A 16,488-nucleotide genomic window follows, 5' to 3' on the forward strand; every position below is an offset into this window, starting at 1 on the left:
TAAACCTTTCCTAACATCCACAGGTCTGGGCTTTATTTCAAGAAATAAAATTCTTTAGTATTAAGCATGCTGTTGTTAGCAGTCTCTCTGAAACTTGAGCAGGCAGATTCATCATTCTTTTGACTTCAATTTTGACTTTGTTTTTATCCAGAAGAATAATCTGTTGTGCATGCTTGACAACATAATTAGTATGTAATGTGTGTGTTTATGAAATACTAAAGAGGATTTTTTACTTATTTCTTTGTTGTTTATTTGCAGGGAGAGCCTGTTAATTCATGTGGTTTTGCTTTTGTTTCCATTACTGGAAACACTTTTTGCATGAATGTGTACTGTTTAGTTTTGTTGGGTTTTTTTGGTAACTGTTTTCCACAGAGACTTGTAACACTGACAAGTTGTGGTCATGCTTTGGATGCATCCATGAGCTGTGTGTAATTAGCAGCGTGCCTGGACCGCAGGGACCTGGGTTTCCTGCAGCGTCAGCTTAGCACAATGGGCATGAAAGTCCTTGGCTCTGATCTGCTTCCCATGGGAAGGAGTGCTCACCTGTGTGTTTTTGAATACAGTTTTGCCTTAAACTTTTCTTTCCCTCAACAAAATAGTTGCTTTCCACCTGTTGTGACTGTATGAGGAGTTGATCTATGGATGCCAGTGGTGTGCTGGCAGATGACATGTTGTGACTTGGAAGTGTCAGTGAAGGGCAGTGTTTGCAGGAGCACTTGATCCTAAAAGCCAGCCTTCCTCTTACGGGGTGCCTCCTGCCCCCCTACGGGCTCACTCTGCACACCTCGCCCCTCTCCCTGCGCAGCTGCCGGCAGAGGGGTCATTCGGGGAAGGGCAGGAGAGAGATGTGTAAGCCAGGTACCAGAGCAAAAGAATATTTAACTTCAGGTTTCTCTCCTGATACCGCAGTAGTAGTGGTCACAAGCGGGAGATGCGAGCAGGTAGAAAATACTGTGTTGCTTTCTAGCTGTAGGAACATAGTGTAATCAGTGCTAAAAAGCTGGGAGAAACTAGAGGCTGTCCAGTGGTGACTGAGTCTCTTAAAACCTTTTTTGCAAGTTCCTGCTGAATATGAATCAACAATCATTTTTCAAAAGTTTACAAGTTGGCCAAATTTGGGAACTTTTGTAGGCATGAGTGTTTCCTAGCACAAGGCTTACCTTCCTGACAGATGCCAAGCCTCTGTAATGAAATTTCACCTGAAACAAAAAGTGAACAGCTTAGGAGCCCATTCATTATGAAGCACAGTCAGCATGGCATGTTTGGGCCCAAATGGTTAGTTTTACAGAAGTAATGATAACTTTAAGAAATCAGTTATTTCCCGGTATCTGCACATTTCCATTTCTTATTTCTATCTAGTCCGTGGTACACTTACATAAGGAGCTGGGCAGATTTTAACTCTTTAGAAATAAGGGTCTGAAAAGGCAAGTGTGTTTCATCTGAGAATCTCTGGAGTGTATCCAGGTTAAATAGGAAGCATTTAGGTTGCTATGCCTGGCCATTTGCTTTGATCTGTAAGTTATCAAATTTTAATAATACTTAAAAATATTCTGAGATAGTAAGATTTCTTTATATTTTTTACTGAAAAGTTTTGCATATTTCAAGATACTCAAGAATTTGTAGAAAGTTGAAACATTTAGGGAATTCACTTTGAAGGAAGGTGGGTCCATGCAGTCCCAAGTGTCTTGTTGCAATCCAAAATAAATGAGTAAAAAAGATAAATGTTTAAAACTGCACATTGGAATAAGAACAAGCAGTTCCTGCCAGTCTACTTTAGGTTCAATTGTATTAATATTTTTTTCACTAAATAATAATTAGGTATTTTCCATCTGAAGCATTGTACACTTATTTTCTTCACTGATCAGTGTAAGGTGGTGATATGGTAAAAGTGACTAAAAATGTTTATCATTTAGAAAAAAAAGAAAATTTGGCATTCAGTGAATATGCAAGAGAGATTACACTCTAGAGCCTTCGCCCCCCAATTGTAAAAAAGTTATCTGTTGGAAGAAAAGTGACTATTAGAGGAAGAAAGGAAAAATAGTTTTCCCTTCTAAGAACATGCATATTTACCATGCCCTGCAGTCTTTAGAAAATTCTTTGTCATGGAGTCTTTTATATCTAATAGATGAATTTCCTCTTTTTGTTCCATAGTTCCCTACTAACTTTAATTAAAAAAAAAATTGAAAAAGACTACAACTGATTGCGAGAATGACCTTCCTAATTATACATAAGCCTTACTTCGATTTCTAAAGATATTTTTCAAACCTTAAAACATACCATAAAATATTCATATTTCTTGATGACAGTGTGCCTATTTGTGTCCAAGGCTTCCGGATTTGTTGTTACCATGCTCCAGACTGCTGAACTGTTCCTGCTTGGGGTTCTGTTTCTTTCTTTCTCATGGTTTTCCATGATAGAAACTTAGTTGACTTCTTCAGGATCATCTCTGATTTACACCATTGCAAGGGAGGACAGAGTTTTTGGGTGCTTCCCCCCCCCCCGCCCCCATGTGTTTGCACTGTATTCAAAGGGCACTTGATAGTAACCACAGAGCTATGTTGTCTTCTGTATCTCTAAAATAAACTGTTGAAGAAAACTATTAATGAAGCTTCACTAGCTTAATCTCAGCTTTAAAATTAATGTCACTCTTTTAACTCTTTAGCTGTATTACATTGAACTATAAATAATTTAAGGAAAATAAATGGGAAAGCAGATGGTGCCAAGAATGCTTTGCAGTTGGCAGAGCAACCAAAAATTGTTTAAATTTGCTTATGCCCCAGCAGGTCTCTGTAAATACAGCCTAAGTTAGCTTGTTTTTGAAGTAAGTTTAAGAAAAAGACATTTCACCAAATAACATACCACAGAGAAAGTCATAAATCCATGTGTTGTGCTAACAATTATGAGAGTATATATTCCTTTTCCTCATCCTAAATTTGCACTTTCACACTTAATTTAACTTGAATATAAATTTCTGTTATATCAGATTCATTTTTTTCATGCTTTAAAACTCCAAATAGAGATTTTTAGAAACACAAGAAATTCCTTGAAGCATTTGCAAAGCAAATGCTGCAGAATGGTATTGGCATAAGACGAAAAACTTTAATCAGTTATTGTATTCTCATTGCGTAAAGTTAAGGGTGAGTAGTGGTGAAAAAGCAAATTGGATTTTTAGTAACTAATTTAATTATTTGAAGTAATTCCGGGCAGAGTCTCTAATGCTAAGCAGTCTATGATTATTACTTTGACCAAAAAAATAGTGAATTTTAACATTATGTTAAAGAAAAAAGTAGCTGTCTGCTATGATTTTTGGAGAGGGGAGTGTGGGAGTGCACCTTTGGAAATCCCCCCCCTCACCTCAGCAATTTTTCTCAGCAAGCACAGTTGCCTGGAAATGAACTTTTTGGTTTGATCCTTTTGATTTACAGTTAAAGGGTTGGAGGAACTGCAGCTTTCTTCATGAGCATGAAATTTTGCAAGATCTGTGGTGGTTTTTTGTAGCCAGATTCAGTCCAAGTGTAACTATGCTGTGTCTTCCTAATTTATTGTAGCACTTCACAAGTGCTTGTGTGTGTGTGTTGTTTTGACATAACACAAACAACTGTAGAAAAACTACATATTTTCAAAACTGTAGTTATTTAAGACATCTTTTTTGTATGACATAATCTGTATTTATCTGTAGTTCTGAGCAGCTCTTCAGCTGAAGCAAAAAGCCCCCCACCTTCTCTTTATTTTTGTTATTAAAATACTTTTTCCATCAAATGAAATAGTATGCCCTTGAGATTAAAAACTTAAAGGAGTATATATGAGACTGAAGGGATGAGTAAATTTAAAGACTTAAAGTTTATCCCTTAGAATTAAGCAAATACAGAAGTGATGCAAAGCTGAAATACAGTTTTAAAACTTTCTGTAGTGAGGATATTTGTCTCCAGTCTGCCCTTTCTAAAGGACGTGTAATCTGAGAAAGGAATTTCTCTCTCTCTTTTTTTGTCTGTTTTGTAATCTTAACCCATTGTCTCATCAGTGATGTGATTTAAGGGATCTTTCCAGGCTGTAATCCCCAATTATAGGGTTCTGTGCCTTGTTTATTTATGATGCAAAGTAAATATTTCTGAATAAACAAAACAGGGCAGCATTAGTAGCCATAACAGAAAAAAAATTAGGTGCCATCTTCAATTTATTTTTTTTTTAACCCAAGTTGAGAAAATCAACTCCTGTGTTAAGATTTCTTCCCACAATCATAAAGTATGGGTTGGTTGCTTTTTTAGGGGGAATGGGGAGGCACGTTGAAGGGGAATTGTGCATCAGTTGGCCAGGTTTTGCTTTTGGGTCCAGAGTCATTCCTTTTGCTTTTAGTGTCTCAAATTACCTTTTCTTTTGCCTGTGGCAGGTCTTTTCTGTCTCTGACAAATGTCACTGGCACTGGACTTGAGTGCCTGGGGAATTGCATCAGTGTAAAAGTGCTAGAGTAGAGAGTTATCAGGCAACTGATACCTAAATTACCTGTATATGCCTCCAGGAAGTATTTGAATCTAGACGCTCCCTGTGCTCACAGCCACAAAAACTCAGAGGTGCCTGCTGTTCCCACGATGTTTCCCTGTGTGACTGGGATGTTTTGTAAACATACACACTTTTTCTTTTGCTGATGACTAGAATTCACCTCCAGTGAGCAGGTGGCTTCATGACTCTCAGCTGAGCCTTACTCCAGCAACACCCCAGTTTTCTGAGTGGCCCAATCCTGCAGAAATGATCAACTCATTCCAGTAACCTCATTGTCCCCCTCTTCCCACCATATGAAGTGCAGACTTCATGTATTTGAAGTGGTTGCTGCTGTGATTCACTTGTATAGCACAGCAAGAGGAGTGGCAGATAGCAGTGCATGTACATGAAAAGTTGTGGTTTTGTGGCTGTTACCTGCTTGTGACTGCCGTCTACTTACTTATCTTCCTAGTCTGCATGGCTAACCAACATTTCACACACTGGTAATCACAAAACCCACTCTACTTCGTATTTTACAAGTTTATGCTTTCCAAATTTGAAGTATGCAGACATACTGAAAACATAAAGAAACAAAAAAAAAGCATAAATAAAATACCACCCCCCCCCCCTTTTCTTTCTTTTCCCCATTACTGTCAAGCAGCAAGTAGTAGAGTCTAGTCGGTTTGATCACAAATTGAGAAGAATGCTGTGGTTGTCTTGAATCACTTGGAAGACCTCTGCAGGATTTCTTACATCTTTCAGAAAAAAAAAATATGGCTAATGGGCAAAAGCAAAAATGAAAAGCCTGAATCCAAAGGCTGAATTTGTACAGAAATATTTTTAAAAAGCATCACTATTAAATGTCCTGCTGCTTTAGCCATAAACCATGACAATAAATGCAGGATAACCCCTTTTTTGTTCCTTACTATTTTTGCAATTAGTTCACTTTTTCTCCTGCAGAGAGGCTGCATGAAAGATCTTGTTATTTGTGGCTGTGATAAAATATGCTGGCTCAGCCTGCCTGAAGAAACAGAAGCCTTGGCAGGAATGCTGATTACCATGACAATCTAAGCAGTCTAGAGCTGTGGTTTGTGTGGGTTTTATCATAAAGATACAAAACGTGTCCTTGATGGTAGAAAAGCTGATAATATCATCATGACTCAGGAGATCCAATTGTCCTTGAAAGACTTTGTCTTTCATATTGTGTTACCTGAAGAGGGGGCAGGGGAAATCCTATCAACTTCATGTATATTTTTATAACATATTGGTGTACTTACATGTTTATCTATTTTAGTGTATATATATTTTTTTTATAACATTCTAAATAAATTTTTGAACACATTTGTATAAGTTAGGTATCAATGGTGGATTTGGGGAAGAGCGTGGAAGGAGGGTCAGCTGGGCCAAAAAATTTCCACAGATGACATTTCTGCCTCAAGGGGACCTCTGATAAGAGTTTCTCTTCCAGAATGTGGGAGAGCAGCTAAGGAAGATCAAGGGAGGGAGGGATGAAGCCCTTTTGTTTTGGGGAGCTTTGGTGAAGGCTTCTTGAAGCAGATATGAGGCTGGCGGGTTTGGGCAGCCCTCCCTGCAGCTGCTCTGGCTATGCCTCCTCTGTGCAGTGTCTCTGACAGAAGCTTTGGATGCTGTGAGCAGGTTTCTTGTGATGTGAACGCACAGCAAAAACAGTGATAGGTAAGGCAGTGAGGGAGTTTAAATCTTCATGAATTCTCCAGAATCCTGCAGGTAAGAACAATAGCATGGAGGGAAGCTGCCCAGCGCTTCTTTCTTCTCCCCGTCCCCAGCCCTACGTACAGTGCCAAATCTGTGTTGCAGAGTCTTCACAAGCAAAGACAAACAAACCACTCCACGCTTCCACCTCCTATCTGTATTAAGGTGTAATTATTTCAGCCATTACTGCTTCAAAGGTAAGAACAGAAAAGTCAGCCCCCTCCACCTCCACTAAAGTGCACCTTGTGTGTGGTAGTAGGGCTAATAGCATGCTGCATAAGGTCATTAGTTTAAAACTATCTCAGATTGGAGTAGGAAAACTGATCTGCTGGTCCCTCATAATATGTGTGAAACAAGTTACCGTCACTGGCATTGTGACACTGTTAAGAAAGGATAGACTTAGAAGTTTGGGTTAGAAAGGAAAAATGACTTGAAGTTATAAAGTCCCAAAGTCACTGTACAAATAAATTAATCTGTGAACTCTACTTGTTTAAAGTATCTGCTACTTAAGTGTTTTCCTAAAAATGTTCTGGTTTTGGTTCACTATGACAAAAGCAAGGGTTTATTTATTATCACTTCTTAATTGATTTCTAAGTATTTTCATTGTGTACACTACAGGATTGATTGAAAACTGCATGAAGATATCTTGTTCTGTTCCAGTAACCTAAAAATCTAAGGGTTCATTGTATAAGCTTCATTTGTAATATGGAACACTTACTGGTCCCATGAAATCATTATTAAGAGCAAACAACAAAAAGCATGTCTTTCTGCACAGTTCTAGAGCATGAACCAAAAGCCACAGGTACGAACGACGAAGAGGAGGATGAGGGAGAACAGTTTGACTTTGACAGTGGAGATGAGATACCAGAAGCAGACAGGCAAGCCCTTGTGCCACCTCCTCCTGGTCCTGGAAATGACATAGAGCACCAAGAGGTTAACGCCACAGGTAAGTCAGCCTGTCAGGCTGCGCCTCTGCTAGGCTATATAGTGAAGACTGGTTACAGGATGCATTTTCTTGGCGATGCAATAAAAATACGTATAAAAAGAGGTTTTCATGGAAATATCATACAAGTGTTTTGAATATTCCTTCTAGTTACAGTCATGGCAGATTTGACAAGGCAAATATGACCATCCCATGTAATTCCTGTGAGGTTTCCCATCCAAACCAATGGATTGGTCTCAGTCACAGTGCCATGCTACAGGAAAACTTTATGCCCTTGCAGCTTTAATGGCATGTGGATGGCTTGAGATAAGCTGCTTTCACAGCTAAGCTTGCTGGTTGCTGATCTCAAGATGACGTGCATAAGAATAAATGGAGTTAATATATGAATTTTGTTCATAAACAGAAGTCTTATTTTATTAAACAGAACATTTATTACAACATGTGCAGATGTTCCCAGTGCTGAGGTGTAGGCTGGAAATTGCTGTATTCTGCTCAAATTGACAACAGGTGATTTTACTGACTTTGATCCAATTTCCTTTTGTAAGCAGAGTCATTGTGCTCATGGCAATTGAAGATGGAGAACTCTTCAGGTGACTATGCAGTTTGACAACCTGGAACTTAAACACTATCTTTCCCTGAAAATTTGTTGCTCGCTCTTTTGTGAAGTTGTACTTACAGCTCAGAAACTTTTGATTGCTTGGGCTGCAGTTCTGCAGCTCGCTTCAGAGGGGCCTTTGGTTCTGCTGTACCTCAGCTTGTCTCAAGGAATATCAGGAACTTTGTGTAACAGAAAATAATTTCTTTTCAAAGAGGACAACTTTGAAAGTTATTTTGTTTCCCCTTTTTTTAACAAAGCATTTTCAGGACTGTTCTTCAAGGAGTGTCCCTCCAGAGAACTTTTTCTCTCCTCATGGCTATTCCTAAAATTTTTCTTGTATTTGTGTTTTATAAGATCCAAATTCATCTAGAATCCAGATTTTAACCTTCAGGGTTTAAGCCTGTTTTGAGACGTGTGCTTATGACAAGCAAAAGAGGGCCCTGGCTACTTGTCAGAAATCCTTCTATTCAGGATTTTGAATCCAGTTATTTTTCCATAGGCATCCTTGTAACCCAGCTTGTTTTGCTGCTGTTGCATTCCTCATCTGTAGAATGGGAAGGATACCACTACCGTGTGGGAATTTTGAGTTGTAGATTGTAAGCAATATACTAAGGATCATATTAGTGTTTAGGATGTTTGCAAAGAGCAATATTAAGTGGCTTGAACGGGTATGAAAAATTAAACTTCATTTTTTTGTTTGATTTTTCAACTACAGGGGTTGATAATGTAGAAGACAGTGAGAAACTACGGACATCAGAACCTGCAGTAGACGGCACTCCAGCCAAAGTAAATCCCTACTCAGTCATAAATATTTCGCCAATCCAAGACAAGGATCCATCCTCATCACCAGAACCAAGTCCTCAAGATGAATGTCCAAGTCCAAACTTGTCTGGTGGATATTCTGTTCCTGTTCCCTGTGGCTATGCTGTGCCATCTAATTTACCTTTGCTACTGCCAGCATACTCCAGTCCTGTCATAATACGCAGTGTTTCTGTAGATGAAGAAGGTACTGTATTTACACACCTTAGTTTATTTGAAGGGGAATCCTCGTCTAACTTCAGTTACCTGTGCTGTTTTGTAAATGATTGTGTAGCACTCAGCCTGGACACGTGCGGGAGATTTTGTGTCAAAATAGAAAAAGAACTCTATTCTGCAGTATGAACTAAAATTTCTTGTCAGACTTGGAAGAAAAATGGCAGTTTCTTTAAAATTAAAAAAAAAGGAAAAACGTTCCTATGGGACTTTGCTTGCTGTACCAGGATTGAGATACCTAAGTAAAGATCCATAAAAAAAATCAAATATACGTGGTCAGTTCTTTCTCAACCCTTCTTTAAGTTGGTGTTGCTTGACCTTTGTTTTGCTGGCACCATATTATAACATGTAGTACAAGGGAAGACTCCTGTCTTATCTTGCCATTAAGAGTGATTAATGCTAATTCTCTTTTAATGTCATGAAATAATTTCCAGAGCCATACTTCAGTGTTCAAGCCAAATGGTTTCTTCTCAGACCTTATGCTTTATCTAGGTCCTAGCAGAGTTCCTGTCCCTTTTACCCTTTCTAGATGCACTTCTGTTTATTTTCCAATCCTCGTGGATTTAGAGTTGCTGTGGGATTTTTTCCTTGATGAATTGATGAATTCTGTTTGTACTTTCATACAATATTAAGATAGAAGAGGAAACTTGAAAGAGACATAACTATGGATTATTACAGAAACAGGAACAATCCCTCATTTTGTAACCAGAATCGGCAAAACTGACAGCTTAATGTCAAGAGACCAGAAGGAACAGAAAGCTCCCCATATCCTGCCTTTTTTTTTCTTTCTTGTATTTTGAATATACTCTTCTTTAGCTAGGCAGCAGTTCTACTGTAATTCCATGTACGGTGATACTTTGTTTTTGCAGCCTTTGCTGTCTACCACTGTTAGGAATATTGGCAAGTAAAAGCAAATGTTTGTGTGGTTGTTAGAGGAATATATGTTTGAGAGATTAGAATTAAATGCATCAGACATTGTAATTTGCTTTTAACAGCTCTTATACCAAATTGCTGTGTCTCTGAATTCTTTCATTTGCAAAAATGAGTAGTGTGAAGAAACTTTTAAGTTTTTTTAGATGTGTTTAAGAATAAAAATACTGTATAGAAGTAGATTGTTCATTAGCAATGAACTAGTAAAATCAGTTTCTTATCCTAAAACATACCATTTGAACCACACCAACATTTTATTCCAAACATTTTGGTGATATATTTTTTTTCTACTTAACAGGTACGCAGTCAGCAACTGAAGAATGTCATTATAATTCTGTAAACTCAGAGGAGCCTCAAAATAGGTGATTGCCAGTTCAACATGTTTTAATGATCTGTAAAACTTTAATTCCAAAGAAAGCTTGCATTTGATAAGTATCTGTTTTTCTTGTGTGATACTTCCATGTTTGATTATTTTCATTTTCTTAAATCCATAACTCTGTGTACCAAAATCAGCACTTATTGAGGTCTTGTATGTATAACTGTGCATGGCATTTTTGAAGGAACTAGGTTTAATTTTTATAGAGTCATAGCAACGTCAGCTGCTGGCAATCTTGTAGTCTAGCCTGCTGCTTTCAGCAGGACCACTGCCAACACACCATTAGATCAGCCATGGCCTTCATAGCTAAGCCTTGAAAACCAAGGATGGAGGTGCTGCAGCTTTCCTGGTGGTCTTCCCTGCTGTACTACCTTTTGGTGAATTTTTTTTTCCAAATGTCCAAACCAAATCTTTCAATGCGCAGTTTGTTGACCATTTCCCCTGTGTATCATCTGGCACTGAAAAAAACCATCCCCAAAAACCTCAAAACAAACCCAAACAAAAAAACCCCCAAACAACCCACCTCTGTATCTCTCAGATAGTTGTAGCTCCTGTTGGATCACCCCATAACATTCTTTTCACCAGACTAAATAAGCTCCATGTCTTCCATCTCTTTCCTTGTAGGCCATGTGCTTTAGTCCTGACTTCAATTTCTCCACTTCTCTCTAGAGGTAGCTTCAATTTCTCCACAACTCTCTAGAGGGGAGTGTTGAGAACACAAAAGTGGACATGCTGCTGCAGCTTCAGCTTTACCAGCACTAGCCAGAGGAGGATAACAGCCTTGTCAAGCCCAATGGCTCCTCATGTAGCCCAGAACGTCTTTAGTCTTATTTGCAGTGAAAGAGCAGCTCTCATTTCACTGCTTTCTGAGAGAGAGTTTTCTGTGTTCTGGTAGAAGAACTCAAAAGGAAAATATTTTTTGAGATTGGAAGGGAAACATTTTCAATTTCTTGACTAAAATTGTCAGACTTAAATAGAATAGATTATTAATCTCCTAATTACATACTGAAGCAGTGTTTTTGAATAATCAGCAGCTTCAGAATGAGATCTGGAAGGCAGCAATATATTTATTGTCTTGTCTTCACAGTTGTTGAAAAACATTGTGGTGTAGATTTTAATGCTTTTATTTTATGGCCTTTTTTTTCAAGTGAAGATAATCAGACCAAGAGAGAGGATGATGCTCTGGCTAAATGGGTTGCAGATCCTGCGAATACAGCATGGATGGAAAGTAAGTATCAATAAGCACAGAAGTAAAAGTATAGAAAATGGTCAATTTTAACTTGTGATCAACAGTGTGTGTGGATTTATCTATTTTAGAGAAATGTCCGTGTTCACATTTATTGTATTTTTTCAGATATGTTCCAGAACATTCAGCGGTGTCATAAAACTGTGTATTTTAGAATAAAGTTAGCACTCACTTGTTTGTGAAGTGCTTTTTGGAGTCTGTGGAATCACTGTCTTAAGGAAATCATTTGACTTCATCGATACTGGTCCGGTGGAAATTTGCTCAAGTTCAGAGTCTGCTCTGTGTCTGTATATGAAATTTTTCTTCTCATGCAGTAACTGGCAAATATGTTCTTGGAGAAGGTGGAAGGGAAGGAATTGCTGCTTTTTCCTGGTTTGTGCCCTTGGCTGGCAGCCGCCCTTTAAACCAGAACAGGGCCCGTGTCATCTGAGGACAGGTTATCTTGCCTGTTCTCAGCTGTTCCCACTGGGCTGGAGATTCATCTTACATATCACTTGAAATGACTAAAGAATTTGCATCCTTGTTCTGCCTCTTAATGAACTACAATGATCATTATATTACTTAGTTTTGGTTCTTTTCAAAAAATGTCTATTACAGCTTCTCTAGAACAGCCCTTGACAAGCACAGAACATGCCATACTGCTGTAAAAAGGAGAGAGAAGTGTTGGCTGTTGAAGTGCATTTCTGTTTTCAGGCTACCAAAGGTCATCATAAACAATGCAGATAAAACTGTGTGAAATTTCACAAATACCTTATACTGGTTTTGTGCAGTATTGCATTATTTGAATGATGAAGAGATGTACTAGCAAAATGCTAGTGGAGAATGAGTTGTATCTCCTTTGTATTCATATGTGCCAACATAACCAGAATTCTTCAGAATATAATAGAATATTTCAGTTGGAAGGGCCATACAATGATCATCTAGTCCAGCTGCCTGACTGCTTCAGGACTGACCAAAAGCTAAAGCATGTTATTAAGGTCATTGTCCAAATGCCTCTTAAACACTGTTTATTGGTCCCATTCAAATTTTAGCAAGTTTCTCATTTGTTTTTTTTTTTCTGTTTTGCTTTTAGACCCAGATGAAGTAATTTATGATGATGTGCCAAGAGAAAATTCAGACTCTGAACCAGGTTTGAGGTCTTTGTAATACAGCCCACATTGGAAGCAATGCAATATGGAATTATGTGCATGTATACTGAATAGATACATTCACTAAGGACCTAAATTATATGCAAATGGAATTAACACTGTGTCAATAATCAGTAGGTCTTACAAAGTTCAGAATTAAACTAACTCTTGAAAGACTTTATCTCTGCAGGTCTCCTACGCTGCTCTTCTCAGAAGCCGAATTCTACTTTGTTCTATAGATACTGTCCCAAACGCTTGAGTGTTCTGTATATTAGAGAGTTAGTGTTGGGTGTTGTAGCTATGGTGACCTAAACAAGGCAAGGTAGGTAGGAAAAGGGTGTTTTCAATAGTTAAATAATGTATGATAATCCATCATTGTCACAGTTATAGAGACACCTGTTATTTTCTTGAAAGTGGCCCTTCAACATAAAAATACCTGATAGATGGAAGAGGTGATTCAGAGAGGCTGTTTAACTTCCTGACTGTGACTCTACAGAAGTGTTTTATTTTAGCTTTGGAGTGGTCCAGCTCCTGATGGTGTGACCATGTTTGGGAGGAGCAGAATAGATCTTGAAGTACTTGCTGGAGCCAAGATTCTACCTTTACTGGGAATGGTGGAGCTAGGGCTCAAGAAGCTTATTTGAATAAGCTCAGATTTGTTTTGGAGTTTTTGGTTATAGTGAAGACTGTCTTTAAAGATTGGTTGCTGCTAACTGATTTTGTGTTTGAGTGGACTGACTTATTAGGAACTCAACATCTACTTGTCATGGCTCTCAGAATGTGTAGTGTTTGATACTGAAGTTGTTAATGATTCAAGAAAACACTTAATCTTCCTTGTGTGAAAATCACATTTATCTTTATAGCTGTAACATTTTAATTTCTTGTCCTTAGTGGTGTTCAGGCGAGGTGATTTACAAATTATAACTGAAATTTGTTTCATTTATTATTTGAAAGTATTATGTTACATTTGTGACTTGAATGCTTTTATTACTGGAAGGTCTCTCCATGGACTGTACTGCTTGGGCAGGGACATCTTTGCAGTGTTGCTGCTCAGTCAGGAAACATGTACACCAAGGCCAGGAGGCTGAGCTGGGGAGGGATATGGGACATGCAGCAAAGATCTGCTGAGCATCTTGGTCAGAATTTTCAGCTTAACCCAAAAGACATCAATTAAAATTTTGGCTTTCCGTTTGTCCCCAAAGACATTGAAAGATTCTGAGAAAATAGGTAGTGAGGGAAACTTCATCTTTGTACATGCATGATCTTGATATTTATTAATTGTATATTTTGTCAGGGGGACACAACTATTCAAAAAATGTCACAGTCAGAGCTCAGCCTACATTAGCACGTGGACAAGAAAAGTCCAACAAATCGCTGGGTAAATCCTGTCCCAATACTGATATTGCAAAAGTTTGACTTATATAAGTCTTGACTTATTTTGACTTGTGATGATTCTCTTAAATTATTCATTGTGCTAGATTACCCCTAAAATGTCATCTTCAGTAACTATATTTTAAGGACAGTCTTGATATGCATGGAGGTTTTAAAAAAAAAAAAAAAAATTCTTAAAATTTGATTCTTCCAAACTAGAGGAAATTCCTCTGTGTTAATTATAATTTAGTTAATGGTAATATTAGAATATTATTATTGCTGAAAATGTAGGTTTTAAATCACAGAATCCAGGGTTTAGATGCATGTGTAAAATATGTCAGCTTTTCTTTCAAGTATATTTTTTTCTCAATTTAAATAAAACTTCAATCTTAAATTATGAAAGCACAACTTTTGTTTACTGAATTTAATATGAGACAGTTTAAATGCTGCATTATAACCTCTGACAGTAGGGATCCCTGGCAGAAGTGTCCACACTTCTCTACTTGAAATGACAAATGATGTTGTTATGTAGAGTGCGTGCCTGTTTACTGATAAGTAATTGGCACTAAAAATTTTCCATTTTGTTTTGAGTCAGTTTGTTGTACTTGACATCTGTGCCAACAAAAATACCTGTGTCTTTAACAGGTAATACTTTGGTCAGCCTTTGCGATATCACTTTCTGTATCTTGAAAAGGTTAATACTTCAAGCTCTTGGACTAGATTATGATGGGTAAGGCAACCTGAAGATATGGGAGACTACTAATGATTGGTGGAGTTGCAAGAATGACGAGTCATAAAATATCATAGTGTAACATGTTTCTTGCTACTGTGGTCTGATCTGTTCTGCTTGAAGTAGTGACATTTTCCTTTGATTCTTGTAATGTTTTAGCATTTGTCATTTAAGCTGATGATGAAGATGTTCCTAGGGACAAGTGGCAGGCTTGCAAATGGAAGGATGCTTCTCAGTGCAGACGTGTGTTCACAGCTACAGTTTGAATTTCCTTTGAATTTCTTCTAAAACATGTTGTGGGATTTGGACATAAGTGCAGTTTGAGAAGGGCATGTTTTTAAAAGGATTGTGGTGTGTACCCATAACACTGTCCTCTTTTAGCACTCTGTTTCAACAGCTATTTGAATATTGGACTTAACTCACACTTAAAAATGTGCATACAATAGTCTGTATATTTCTTTATAGTACATGCTGAACAAGTTTTTTTGGTGTTTAAGCAATCACAAATTTCAGTGTAGCTTTTTTAATTTGGTTTAATTCTTGCAGAGGAAATGATTTATGATGACGTTGAAAATGGTGATGATGGTGGAAACAGCTCGCTGGAATATGGGTGGAGTTCAAGTGAGTTTGAAAGCTATGAAGAACAGAGTGATTCTGAGTGTAAAAATGGAATTCCCAGCTCCTTTTTGCGAGGCAATCACAAGAGACATGTATGTATCCTGCCATGCTGCTCAGTCATTGAGGTTATCCTGATTTCCAACACTTGACTTTCTCACCTGTATTTCCCTTCTCCTCAATTCAGTTTCAAATGCCAACAGCATCTTTTTAAAGGAGACATGAATCAGTGTGGGAGTGACAGTCCACAACAAAATGGAACAGGGAGAAGATAAAAATATTAAACAGAAGCTCCTTAAGAAAGAAAAAACTCAGATTGGATAAAAGTGAAATTTAAAAATTCATTATTTTTGCTTGTGAGCAGTTCCTCACCTTTTCTTCTTTTGCAGCTGCTGGATTAGTGTAAGTGGTAAATGAGTGTGGAAAATAATGTGAAGAACAAATGGGGGTAAACCTGACAAGACTTGAAGTTTTGGGATCCTTCAGGTTCTCAAAAGTCACAAAACTATTCACCAGTGTTCCCTACCTTTCAGTCTTATATCTGGATCACTTTGGTTGTTTGAAGGTGACAGAGCTTAAAAAAAAAAAAAATCCTGAAAATAAAAGGGTTCTGTGATCAAAGAGAAGTCTGTAACATTTATTAAGGAGAGAAGAGAGGTGGCGTGATTAAAATGATCCATTTGTGACACATCTCTGGTCTAGTGTCTTTGGCTACATCCATGCTACAGGAAGCAGGAAGACACTGACGCCATGGGTGCCTGCCCTCGCTGCGTGTATCTCATTGCACCTCGGGAGGAGCCCTGGGCTGCTTCAGCTTCTCTCCTTCTGCCCTTGTGCCCTCTCTGTGTGAGGGAAGCCTTGCCTGGGACTTGGGCAGCCTCCCACTGCCGGTTCCTGCTCTGAGCACGTGGAGGACAGGGGTGCAGGGCACTGGGAACAGGCAGGGCCAGGATCAGTGCCTGGAGTCACTGCAAAATTCTCAGGGTCCCCCAGTGTGCTGGCTGGGGATAGACACCCAAGGGCCACTCCACAGCTGTGTACTGTTGACTGCTCCAGTACCCCGGGGCTGGAGGATGTACGGCTAGCAGCCAGGGTCTTCTTCCATGGGACCCATATTTTTATGTTACAGGTTTCTTATCTTGATGAGAATAAAAGTCTTACTGTCTGTTTCCCTCCAGTACACATTATCTGCTCTCCCCCCACCTCCATCCTTGCTGCCAGTCCTTTAGAAATCAGGGAACAAGCAATTAACTGCAAGACTTGAGCCCACTGAAATCAGCACTTTGTAAGCTGACTGCTCATCTTCTGGTTTT

The 16,488-nt window shown here is 38.5% G+C and overlaps 1 protein-coding gene across 8 annotated transcripts in view; it reads left to right on the forward strand.

Moving 5' to 3' along the window:
* ARHGEF10 (Rho guanine nucleotide exchange factor 10) overlaps nucleotides 1-16,488 on the forward strand; it is a 116,846-nt gene that overhangs the window by 24,379 nt on the left and 75,979 nt on the right. For all 8 annotated transcript variants that reach the window (XM_074861676.1, XM_074861680.1, XM_074861682.1 and 5 more), the window contains 6 exons: nucleotides 6,983-7,153; nucleotides 8,464-8,754; nucleotides 10,009-10,072; nucleotides 11,235-11,314; nucleotides 12,405-12,461; nucleotides 15,107-15,270. In XM_074861676.1, coding sequence (XP_074717777.1) covers nucleotides 6,983-7,153; nucleotides 8,464-8,754; nucleotides 10,009-10,072; nucleotides 11,235-11,314; nucleotides 12,405-12,461; nucleotides 15,107-15,270 — 827 coding nt within the window. The remainder of the gene's footprint in view (nucleotides 1-6,982; nucleotides 7,154-8,463; nucleotides 8,755-10,008; nucleotides 10,073-11,234; nucleotides 11,315-12,404; nucleotides 12,462-15,106; nucleotides 15,271-16,488) is intronic.

The sequence above is a fragment of the Strix uralensis genome, chromosome 3 (genome assembly GCF_047716275.1).
Source record: "Strix uralensis isolate ZFMK-TIS-50842 chromosome 3, bStrUra1, whole genome shotgun sequence".
In the NCBI taxonomy this organism is placed as follows: Eukaryota; Metazoa; Chordata; class Aves; order Strigiformes; family Strigidae; genus Strix; species Strix uralensis.